The sequence below is a fragment of the Petromyzon marinus genome, chromosome 40 (genome assembly GCF_048934315.1).
Source record: "Petromyzon marinus isolate PM22_M1 ecotype Great Lakes invasive population chromosome 40, UKy_Petmar_22M1.pri1.0, whole genome shotgun sequence".
Classification (NCBI taxonomy): Eukaryota; Metazoa; Chordata; class Hyperoartia; order Petromyzontiformes; family Petromyzontidae; genus Petromyzon; species Petromyzon marinus.
The window spans coordinates 12614500-12626827 of NC_133706.1; the positions used below are offsets into that span (position 1 = coordinate 12614500).

The 12328-nt window shown below is 58.8% G+C and overlaps 1 protein-coding gene across 3 annotated transcripts in view; it reads right to left on the reverse strand.

Annotated features, from left to right (window-relative positions):
- Nucleotides 1–12324, reverse strand: part of LOC116950772 (solute carrier organic anion transporter family member 4C1-like) — a 28996-nt gene extending 16672 nt beyond the window's left edge. Inside the window, exons 1-5 of one of the 3 annotated variants that reach the window (XM_076073158.1) lie at nucleotides 12163–12324; nucleotides 7034–10785; nucleotides 6266–6553; nucleotides 641–904; nucleotides 185–394 (exon numbers count right to left, since the gene is read on the reverse strand). In XM_076073158.1, coding sequence (XP_075929273.1) covers nucleotides 185–394; nucleotides 641–904; nucleotides 6266–6521 — 730 coding nt within the window. In that variant the 5' untranslated portion in view covers nucleotides 6522–6553; nucleotides 7034–10785; nucleotides 12163–12324. The other 2 variants (XM_076073157.1, XM_032968829.2) reach the window with 2 other exon arrangements.
- Nucleotides 12325–12328: the final 4 nt, after the last annotated feature.

The following is a 12328-nucleotide window of genomic DNA, read 5'->3' on the forward strand; positions in this document are numbered from 1 at the left end:
TAGCAGCAGCAGCAACACGTGCAGCAGCAGGGGCAGCAGCAGCAACACTTGCAGCAGCAGGGGCAGCAGCAGCAACACGGGCAGCAGCAGGGGCAGCAGAGGCAGCAGCAGCAGCAGAGGCAGCAGCATCAGCAGCAGCAGCAGGGGAAGCAGCAGCAGGGGCAGCAGGTGCGGCGATATTCACCGATGTAGAGCGAGGACTGGGCTTGCGTGACGCTCTCGTCCATGAAGGCGGTGCCGAGCGTGTAGAGCGGCGTGCAGCCGGCGCCGTGCAGCAGCTGTCCCAGCACGAACACGGAGAGGTACGCCGAGAGGGGGGCGGCGGCCGAATCGCCGCCGCCCTCCCCCCCGGGCGCGGGGCACCACGAGGAGTTGCGCGTCGCTGAGCACGTCTCTGGGGACGCGGGGCGGAGCCGCCGTGAGTCGTCGGCTTCGTCATAGTCGTCACCAGTATCATCGTCGTCGTCGTCGTGATCGTCGTCATGATCATCGTCGTCATCGTCACAATCATTGTCATTATCATCATCATCTGCCATCATCATCCGGCCGACCCCTCAGAGACACGAATCCGAGAAGCGCCGTTCCTGGGGAGACCCCCCAGCGGCAGGCCCCCCCCCCCCGCCGCCCCCGAGCAACCCACCGAGCCGTTGGTCGCCGAGGCGGTAGGGCCCGGCCGTGAAGTGCGGCAGCGCGAACACGAGCGACCCGGCGCCCATCACGATGGCGCCCAGCGCCAGCCAGCGCGGCTTGTGCCCGCGGCCGCCCAGGAAGGTGACGGGCAGCGTGCAGACGCAGAAGGCGATGTCGTAGCCCGCGGACACGAGCCCCGTGAGCGAGCTGCGCAGGTCGAAGCGCTGCTCGATGGTCGTGATGCTCACGTTCACCAGCCCGTTCACCGCCGCGCCTGCGCGCGGCACCGGCACGGCGGAGATTCCACGTCGCTGTGCCGTTCCCATGGCCCCCCTTTATCTCGCCGGCTCACCCGGGAAAAGTCTCGCCGCTTTCCAGGAGAGTCCAGTGGACGGCACGCTAAACCCACTGGAGCAAGCGCTTCCCAACGCAGGAGGAGATGGAGGAGGACGAGGACACGAACTCTCACTCTGCTGAAGCCATCCCTCCCTCTCGCTCTGCTGAAGCCATCCCCCCTCCCTCCCTCTCACTCTGCTGAAGCCATCCCCCCTCCCTCCCTCTCACTCTGCTGAAGCCATCCCCCCTCCCTCCCTCTCACTCTGCTGAAGCCATCCCCCCTCCCTCCCTCTCTCTCTGCTGAAGCCATCCCTCCCTCTCACTCTGCTGAAGCCATCCCCCCTCCCTCCCTCTCTCTCTGCTGAAGCCATCCCTCCCTTTCTCGTCGTAGCAGCCACAGCAGGAGATCTCGACATTGGCATCGAGATCCTGGGCCACATAGCTGCTACCGTCACGCGCAAGAATAGCATGGGGGATACTACCCATGCCGTCCACTCGCACGCAGAGACAAAGTTCCTCCATATAGCCCCAACAGACTGTTGGGGCAGGTGCTGTTCAGGAGCACCGATGAAGGCCGGCACGCCACTGTTATCGATCATGAGCGGGAATCGAACTCGGGTTCGCTAACCAATACACAACCTCTCTCCATCACCCATATTCAAACAAAGACAAAGATCCCCCGTGTTGCCTGCACAGACCTTTGGGGCAAGCGCCTATGAAGGCCAGAAGGGCAAATGAGGGGGTGGGTGGCCAACACCACGCCTGTACCGCCTTTGTCTCCCGAGTGGCGACGTTTGCCCATCACACCGGGTACTCCGTTGAAGCTGAGTTGACGTCCAGTACCGGTTTAAATATACACCACTGGTGTTGGTCATGAGCGGGAATTGAACTCAGGTTGCATGGTTCAAAGTGCAGTTTACTAAGCATTACACTACCACTCTCCATATATACACACACACACCGAAGCACATAGACACACACTGTTACACACAGACACACAAAGACAAAGATCCCCCGTATAGTCTTAACAGACTATTGGGGCAAGTGCTGTTAGCGAGAACCTATGAAGGCCAACACCACCAGGGCCGGTTCAAATAATCGCCACTGGTGTTGGCCGTGAGCGAGAATTGAACCCTGGTCGCCGAGTTCGTAGCGCAGTGTGCTAATCGCAACACTACTGCTCGCCACAATATATAGACACACACACAGATACACAGACACACACATACACACACACACACAGATACACAAACAGATAAACAGACACACACACAAACAGATAAACAGACACACAAACAGATAAACAGACACACACACAGATACACACAGATACACAAATAGATAAACAGACCCACACACAAACAGATACACACACACAAACAGATAAACAGATACACACACAGATACACAGACACACATGCACATATACACAGAAACACACACAGATAGACATACAGTTACTCACACAGAGACACATACCACCACACACAGACACACACATACACAAACAGATACACACACACAAACAGATAAACAGATACACACAGAGATACACAGACACACACGCACATATACACAGAAACAACAACAACCGCCATTCGCCACTAAGTGGCGGTGACGTCACCACGATGCTTGTGCTAAGCCATGTGTACCTTGAGGCCACGTGAAGTGTCGAACGCCCGCTGGCAGGAGGTCACGGGGCAGACCCAAGTGCCACGGATCGACTGACTGAGATGACTGGCTGATGCACCACCTGTGCCCCCTACTGTGCCAACCTGCTGTGCTTTAGCCACCCGGCGCTCCACTCGTTGTTGTGAGCGTCGCTCCTCCGCCCTCCGTTGTTGTTGAAGGGCGACTGCCTCCAACTGTCCAGTAGCGTCCTTCACGAGCCTCCTCCACGAGCCTCCTCAACAGAGGCCGATCTTGACACCGCTGGTACCAGTCATCGGAAAGTCCACTCAGCTCCACGTCTTCCTGTACCACATCACTCCATCTTTTCTCCAGCCCGTGCCGCACCCGTTTAGCCCCCTCGATCCGGCCGAACAAAAGCTGTTTCGGCATGCGGTGGCTGGGCATGCGGGCTACATGACCCAGCCAACGCAGCCTTGCCTGCCGGAGGAGCTCACCGATGAGACCTTGTCCAGATCTTTCAAGCTCCTCACACAATCCAGCCTGGTTAAACCCAGGATGGATCGTAGGCAGGCCAGCCTAAATGTTTCTAACCGGCGAAGATGTTCCATTAGGGGGGTCCACGTTTCGCAAGTGTAGAGAAGGGAGGGAATGACCGTGGCCGAGAAGACCTGAAGCTTAGTGCGGAGCGACAGACCGGGTAGCTTCCACACAGCGTTACGCAACCGATGAAAAGATATTGCCGCTCGACTGATTCGGAGTGAGACCTCTGCTGTTAAACTGGAGCCTGTCATAAGCACACTGCCCAGGTATGGGAAACTCTCCACTCTCTCCACAACTGCCCCATCACCGATTGGGAGTTGTGGGGGTGGAGTGTCCGATGGTACAAAATACCCAGGCAGGTGCTTAGTTTTGGTGGGGCTGATGGTAAGGTCCCACCTCTTAGTGGCATGCTCCAGTCTCAGTAGCAGCGTCTCCAACTCCTCCTCTGACTGAGTAGCTATTACCAAATTATCAGCATACATAACGTGGTTGAGCAATAGGGAGCCATCCCTTGACCGCACCCGGGCATCGATCAGCCTCCCATTATATCTGTACCATATGGAGATTCCCCCGGTACAGCTATTGAAGGCTTCACGAACTACGTGGTCAAAATAGATGTTAAATAATGTGGGAGCCAGAGGACATCCCTGTCGCACCCCAAGGTGTACAGGGAATGGCTCTGACTCCCGGCCACGTAGTTTTACCCGGGTCCGCTCACCATCATGAAGGTCCTTAATGATCGTGAGCAGAGGGTCAGGTACTCCAAAAGCACGAAGAACGACCCAGAGCCCAGGCGTACTGATGGTATCATAGGCCTTGACCAGGTCAATAAAGCAGATATGTAGGTCTTGTTGGAATTCCCTACACCTCTGCTGTAGCAAACGGACAGAAAATATGGCATCTGTGCAGGACCGCCCTTTCCTGAAACCGCATTGGGGCTCCGCAAGCCTTTCCTCAGCGTGCCTGGCAAGGCGATGCTGAATAATCCTTGCCAGGACCTTTCCCGGCACACTGAGGAGTGAGATGCCCCTGTAGTTGTTACAGTCTGTGCGGTCCCCCTTCTTAAAGAGGGGGACCACCAGGGCATCCTTAAAATCCTGCGGAACCCGTCCAGTGGTCCAGACCGTTGTTATGATGTCATATAGGGCAGTCTGTGCACAAACGCCACCCTCCCTCAGCATTTCGCTTGGGAGATCATCTCTGCCCGCTGCCTTTCCTGGTCTCAGACTCCGGATCGCCTTCAGTACTTCCTCAACAGATGGCACCTCAGCCAGCCACTCACAGGGGGTGACTTCCAATATTTGAGGCACCGCAGCCTCAGCAGGGTCATCCTCACTTTGTGCCACGATGTTTTCCTGGCTGAGGGATTTTCCCTCCCCCAGGACCTCACAGAAATGCTCAGCAAATCTGCAAACCTGTTCCTGGGGGTCGGAGATTGGATCACCGTTTTTTCCCCTAATGATGGTAATAGGTGTGGCGCTACAGGTTACTTTTTTGATGGAGTTAAATAGAGATTTGTGATCACGGGCCGCTGAGGTAGACTCCATCTCCTCAGCAACCCGCGACCACCACCCATCCTTGCAGTGCCTCAGGGCTCTCCAAACCTCCGAGCGAAGGCTGCGGTAAGCCTCCTCATTCTCTGACGTGGGATTCTGTAGCCGATGACAGTGGGCCTGTCGCTTTTTCTCAACCATCCTGAACACCTCCTCTGTCAGCCAGGGTCTCTGGGGAGGTCTGGACCGCGTACCCAAAGCAGCCATTGCAGCTGCATGAGTCACAGTCCTAAACCTCGCCCATTTACCCTCGACATCAGGAGGAGTCGGGGACTATGCCATCCCAGCCGCAAGCGATGATGAAATTCTCGCTTGCAACTTTCATCAGATAACTGAGACCAGGCCACTTTAGGTCGGAATGGGGTCCTGGGTGTACACCCATCACCGGAGTGGAAGAATGGCAGGCGCATCTTACAGATGACTAGTCGATGGTCAGAGGACAGATCAGCTCCACGGTAGGTCCTGGTGTCAAGGACATGGGCTCGCATCCGCTGGTCCGTCACTATGTAGTCCAGCAGATGTTCTTGCTTGGACCCGGCATGCATCCATGATGTTGTGTGGATGCGCCGGTGCCGGAACAGCGTGTTGGTAATTACAAGCCCATGGGCTGCACAAAAATCTAGCAGCCTCCTACCGTTGTTATTGAGCTGATCTGGCCCATGCCCTCCAATCACTCCAGACCAGGTGCCAGTATCATGACCAACTCGGGCATTGAAGTCACCCAACATGATGACTCTATCCCGAGGGGCCACTTTAGCCAGCACCTGTGACAGGTCATAGAAGGCATCTGACTCATCGGCTTTGCCTGCATCCCTCCACGGATGTTCATCTTCGGTGGGGGCATAAGTAACCACGACCACGAGCCCAAAGTAGCCTGGGGCTTACAGCTTCCCACACCTCGCCGCCACGCTCCCACGCCCCCTTCATTCTTTCGTTCAAAACAGATACACAAACAGATACACACACAGATACACAGACACAAACGCACATATACACAGAAACACACACAGATAGACAAAGATCCCTCGTATAGCCTTAACAGACTGTAGGGACAAGTGCTGTTAGCGAGCACCTATGAAGGCCGGAACGGTACACGAGTGGGTGGGTGGCCAGCACCACGCCCGACCGCCTTAGTCTCCCCAGTGGCAATGTTTTATCCACCGCACCAGGTACTCATTTGAGGCTGAGTCGACCTAGGGGAGGCCCAGGACCGGTTCAGATAATCGTCACTGGTGTTGGCCGTGAGCGGGAATCGAACCCGGGTCGCCAGGTTCATAGCGCAGCGCGCTAACCGCTACACTACCCCTCCCCACTCACACAGATAGACACACACAGATAGACATACAGTTACTCACACAGAGACACACACCACCACACACGGACACAGATACACACACAGATACATACACACATACACAAACAGATACACACACAAACAGATACACACACACAGACACACACCACCACACACAGATACATACACACAAACAGATACACACACACAGACACACACCACCACACACAGACACAGACAGAGGGGGGGGGGTCCGCCCCCACCCTTTCGCGGCCCCTACCCTGCAAGGTGCACATGAGTCCGAAGAACAGCAGGTAGCCCTTGGGGTTGTTGCAGACCTGCAGGCAAGAGGGTCTCACACGCCACCACCCACACGGACCCTCGCCAGCCTCTTCCTCCTTCCCCCTCCTCCCGGCTTCTTCGCCTTCCGGGCCGGGGTGGCCACCTCCGCCCTCGGCAGGCGCAGGCTCCTCCGCGGCAGGGCGCCCATCCTCCTCCTGCTCGTAGGCCGGGTTCGGGACTCCCCCGAGAGCCATGGGGAAGAGCCGGCAAACCGGAGTCTGTGCGCCTGCCGGGCACGCGCACAGACCGAGACCCCCCGCGTGCTCCACGGAGGCTGTTGGTGCCGTTGGCGAGTGACTATTTGAAGACCGGCGCGGCGTACGAGCGGGCGGTGTAGCCGGAACCGTGCACGGCCGCCTTTGTCTCCCCAATGTTTGTTTACTGCACACGACACCGGGTACTCATTTACAGCTGAGTCGATCTAGGGGAAGCCCAGAAGCGGTTTCAGATATAACCCGCCACTGACGTTCGCCGTGTTTGGGAACGAAACTCGGGTCGCAAATCCATGCTGCTGGATGAATACCGACAAATATAAATCAGAGCGTGTCATTAAGATGCAGTCGCTCTGTAATGGTGTAGAGGCAGAGGCACGCTGGGAGTGTCAGCAGCAGCATGTGAATAGACTCACGCAGAGACCCACAGACTCACAGCGAGACCCCAAAGACTCGCGTACAAACCCATGACTTCCTCTCTATTACATAATCACCTCTCACGGTCCGTGCCGCGTGCGTTCCGTGCCTGTCGGCGCGCGTCTCCCGCGGTCAACGCGTCCCGTCCTCCTCCTGCGCCGCTCCTCCGCAGAGTGCAGGCGGCGCCCCGTGCCCGGCCGGTGCCAGCGAGGTGAACTTAAAACTCACACGGACTTTGCACGTCAACTCACGTGCGCACGCGCGCGGGTTCACCTTCAAGACGCCACAAACGTTATCAGGTGCCGTGCGTGCGCGACCCGCACGCACGGCACCTTATCGGCGCCGCGCCGTTACGGTGACTCCACGAGGGCCGTACACAACTCCAGAGCCGCTGGCCAGCCCCCGTCGCCGACGGCGCGGCACGCAAAGGGCGCTCGCCGCCCGCAAACTGTGCGACGAACAGAGCAAAGAACGCTTTGAGATGACGAACCTTCCGTTGCGTGTGCCTCTACGCAAAAATCATGTATTTATACTTTCACACATTCCATCCACCACCCGGGCCTCCCCAGTTACGACATGCAGACATGCAGTGTCTCATCAGAAGAGTCAGGCTTTGCTTAAACTGTTGGTTCAACACAACTTGCAGTGTCTCTTCGGCAGTCAGACTTGCTCGAACTGATGCTGGTGAACGACCGGATGCTTAGTGGCAGTTGCGGAAATGATCAGTTGCGCAATAATTGAGCGGACAATTTAAATCTTTCACCTTTCCGCTCCAAATAAAAGAACGACAGAGTTTGTTTCACACGTCCCATCGGCCACACATCTTTGCCGATAAACATCTGGCAGCTCTCCAGCATCGGTTGAAGCAATCCCAACCCTGTCGATGAGACACCGAAAGTCAAAACGGGTCCAGAATTTTTCTCGAATTCAACTAAAGCTGGCGCTATGACGAACTCGCGGGAAGGAAGACCACGTGGCCAATTGGACTTGTAAATAAAAAATGCTTTGTTTTTTTTTACTTTACTTACGTGGAGGGCGGACGTGGGAAGGAGCGAGACGGAGCGCTCTGCCCGGTTATTAACACGGACGGTGTTTAGCTGGCCCGTGCACCGGGCCAGCAGATAACAGCACAGATAGCAGCAGCAGTAACAACATGAGGCGGCTTGCGGGGACAAAGTCCGAAACGCTGGACTTGAGTCGGGGTGTGGCGATCACGGAGGGCGGCCGGGCTCTCGACGCGAAGTCACCTGGGGACAGCGGGGGTCAGCTGGTGTTCACCCCGTGCGGACCGAGCGCGATGGACCCACGCACGTACGGACCGCCCGCGGTGAACCCACGCACGTACGGACCGACCGCGGTGAACCTACGCGTGACCCGGGCGGATCGGCGGTGGAGCGAGCGGCGAGCGGAAGGTCGTGAGTTCAAACCCTAGGTTGTGGTGGGCAGGTGGACTCGGCCCATCATTCCTCCCTCCGGGGGCAATAAAATCAATACCGCGCTACTCGTGGAAGCGCAATAGAGACTTGGCCGCGCCTGCCATAACGATGCGTATCTCCTCTTTGTAGCCGCCCGGCACTCCACACGTTGTTGACTAAACAACACCAGAACCACGCACGCACAGACGCGATAGCGAGAGATTGTGACCCAGATCTTGGCACGGGGGCGCTCTAATACCTGGGGCGGAGTGCCCCCCATGTCTTTCCTCACTGCACTTCATAGAATTCGATGCAAAGCAGTCGCAGTGATGACAATGTTACTGCACTTGTTCACGTATGTTCAACTTCTTTCGCACCGTACAATAGCCAATCGTGCTCGTCGGAGGTGCGGAGGGAAGGGCCCTGCAGGAATGCCTCACCGAGTCTCTTTTTCACCAGGGTCCTGCCAAGTGTTCTCAGTCGAGGGGGATGCTCCTCTGTGTGATCCCAATTGAGTAATTTGCTGGTTGAAACTAAAATAAAACGAAATATTTTTTTATTTTACCAAGGCCCTACTGAGCTATGTGGCTCTTTTCAGAAGCGACCTGGCCACAAATGATAGCTAAACGAAGTGGTTTATCACGTGGACATTTTTATCAGCAAAACACACGTTGAATCTAAATGTGGAGGGAAAAACCGGACGACCCGGAGAAGAATCCACGCGACCCCGGGGAGAGAGACAAGACACGCAACTCCAAATATACAGCAGGCGTCAGGGTTGACATAGAACCCGTTATCTCCTGCATACCAGGCGAGGGAGTTCACATCTCGCCACCGTGGTTAATTTGCAAGCACCACGATGGGGTTTCAGCCAATACCGGTTACATTGTGACTCTTATACGTAAAAATATATTGGCTATGGGAGAGAGAGAGAACACACAAACTCCGCGGGAAAACGCGCCCGAGTCGGCAATGGAACCCAGGCCGAGTGTTACTACTGCACTGCCTCCCCCCCAGGGTGCCACTCGCCGCGCTCTCACCGAGTCTCCGCGGAGCAACCGCGGCGGTGAACCCGATTACCGCCGCCGGGCCGGTGAACGACGCGGCGGCCAGATGGCAGCGACCCGCGCGGCCCCTGCCTCGCGAGTCCGGGGCGCCACCGACCGCGGAGCGTCGGTGGCGTGGCGGCGCTCGCTCGCGCCGTGCAGAGCCGGCCCGCTTGCGCGTCCCGTTTGTAGCGCGTCCCGTTTGTAGCGCGTCCCGCTTGAAGATCTTATCTCGTGATCCGCCCGTCTTGGACGAACGACCGTTGCGCCACCGGGGAGTCGGGGCGGCGGCCCGGCGGGAGGGCGATCGCCGCTCGTTGCGGAGATTCGCGGTTCGACCCCGGCGGTCCGCCCCGGTCAATGCCGCGGTGCGTAATCGCCGCGTTCGTCGGGGTCGTCTCCGTCACCGCGCTCGTCTCCGAAGGCCGAGCAGGACGGCGGCATTGCCAATCGAGCGCAGTCGCCTCGTTCACGTTCATCTCGTTCACCTTGCTCGTCACGTCCGTCACGCTCAGCCCCGCAGGCCGAGCAGGGGGATGACGGTGGCGGCGATGGCGGCGACGACGACGGCGGTGACGATCGGCGACCGGACGGCCAGGTTCGGCCTCCGGTCGCTCGAGGAAGTGCCGGCTGCCGCTCCCGCCACGGGAACCCCGTTGGTGTAAGTCGCCCCGCGTGTCCCCGCTCGCCCCGCGTCCCCCTCCCCCGCGTGGTCGTGGGTCACCGCCGCGCCGCTCACGGCTCCGAGCTCCGGGGACGAGGTACGGGCGGAGCGCGCGGAACGCGCGGACGTGCCGCAGCCTGTGCCGGGCGGCCAGCGTGACGGCGTCGAGGTCCATGACGTCCCCGGGCCCCGCGCGGCTCCACGGTCGGCGTGAGCGGCCTACGCAGCGTGGGACGGAGGCGATGCCCGCACGTTCCGGCCGCGCGTTCCGCCCGCACGTTCCGGCCGCGCTTCGTTTGCTCCGGCGGGAGAGGACTGCAGCGCTGCAGGAGCCTCGTCGCCAGAGTGACCCAGCTGGCTCGCCGAGCGAGCAGGTCTCGACTTGGTTGTTTTCAACTCCGGTTTCTACTCGCCCTCTTTTTACTTTGACTTCTGGTCGGCTTTCGCCCCGCTTCGTGCCTCGTTTCGCTGCTGTACTTTGTGTTGACGATGTTGTTGTTGTTGTTGACCCGGGTCACGCGTGCGAACGAACACCGCTGCTCTTGGCCCGGTCTCTCTCGAGCTCTCGGGCGGTTCAACAAACATCGCCGCTCGTCGTGAACGAATTCAGCGGCAGAGAGAGGCGGGTTGGGGACTGGCGGGGGAGATGTGACGGACAGAGGCACCGCGCACGCTCGGCTGCAGGACACCAGGACACCAGGACCCTGGGATAAAAAATGGGAGGGGGTGGGTAAAGGCGCAGCCCTGCAAGTGTTAACGAACTGTGTGTGTACGTTGCACCTTCTTTCGCACCGTACATTGCCAACCGTGCTAATCGGAGGCGCGGGGGAAGGACAACAAACTAAACACAAAAAGCAGTTCTAAAGAAATGAGTTTGTCGATCTAGATGATTTCAAAGTGCACAGCTCCGCTTCCTCACATCGGACGCAAGAGCGTTCCACACGGCCGCAGAAGCACATCTGAAAGAGGTAAGGGCGCAGCCCTGAAAGTGCTCACTCAAGCCGCTGCTGGCAGAAGGGACTCGGCTACAGGGAGCTCTCTCTCTCTCTCGCGGGGAGGGGGTTATTTGGCCTCCTCTTCCACACTCACCAGACGCCTTGGGACACGCGGGGCGTGACCCACGCCTTGACCCCCCCGCCCCCCACACGCGACCTGCCCCCCTCGCGGGCTTGGGGACACTCGTGACCCACCGCTCGTGCCCCACTGCTCCAAGTGCCGCGTCGGGTGATCGACTCGGAGGTCCAGCAGTGGATTGAGAAGGGGGGGCTGTGAATGAAGGGATCCCACGGGGTACAGTGCGACTGTGCCGAACAGCTGTGACGCCCACGTGGTTCGCGCGCGTGCGGCGGCTTCCGGGTCGCCGGGGAGCCACGTGGAGGGCGAGGGAGAGGCGGGGGAGGTCGCGCGCACGCGCGCGTTGCCACGGCACTCTCTCCTTTTACTTTGCTCGATCCGCTGCTGGACGAACGCCTTCCTCCGCGCGCTACGCCGCGACAGTCCCGCGGCTCGTGAAGGGACGGCCCCGTGAGCGGGGGCCGGGGCGGGGGGGGTTCGGGTCGTCACGTCCCGCCAGCTGATGCCGGCCGTCGGCCGGGAGTCGAACTCGCGGTGCGCGCTCACCACTTGCGCCGCCGCTCCCCCGCATAACGACAGCGTGAGGTCGTCATCTAGCGGTGGGTAGACGCGTCATCAAACGCCGTGAATGAATGGCTCGTTCACGGTGTTAGATGTTTGCGACGTTAATCGTCTGCCAGGGGTTGTCCGGCGCTGCCGGATGAAGGCCGAACCCACGCTGGCAGGAGCACGCGCGCGCGGTTCTCCGACGCCACAGCCTGCGGCCGATTTGATTCCGTCGTTCCATCTCCTCGGTGTCGGCCTCTCGGACGGGTCTCTCCTCCTGTGCCTGCCATTCCATCGTGAGCCTCGTCCCCGTCATCGCCACAGGCGGTGTGCGATTATAAAATGACGTTCAGCTCTTTGTTCAATCCACTGCTGGATTAAGGTCGTGCGGACTCTTTGACGGGACACGACCACGGATGGTCAGTGCGGGTTCGTTAAAAGGGCCCCCCCTCCCCACCTACCGGTTTAGATATCACTCGCCACTGACGTTAGCCCTGGCCGGGAGTCGAACCTCGGTCGCCAGGTTCACAGCGCAACGCTAACCCCACTGTCCTGTTCACTGCAGTCGGGGTGGAGCACGTGGCTGCCTGTGATCTCGCACTGCGGAGGAGGCGGCCGTGAGGGTTG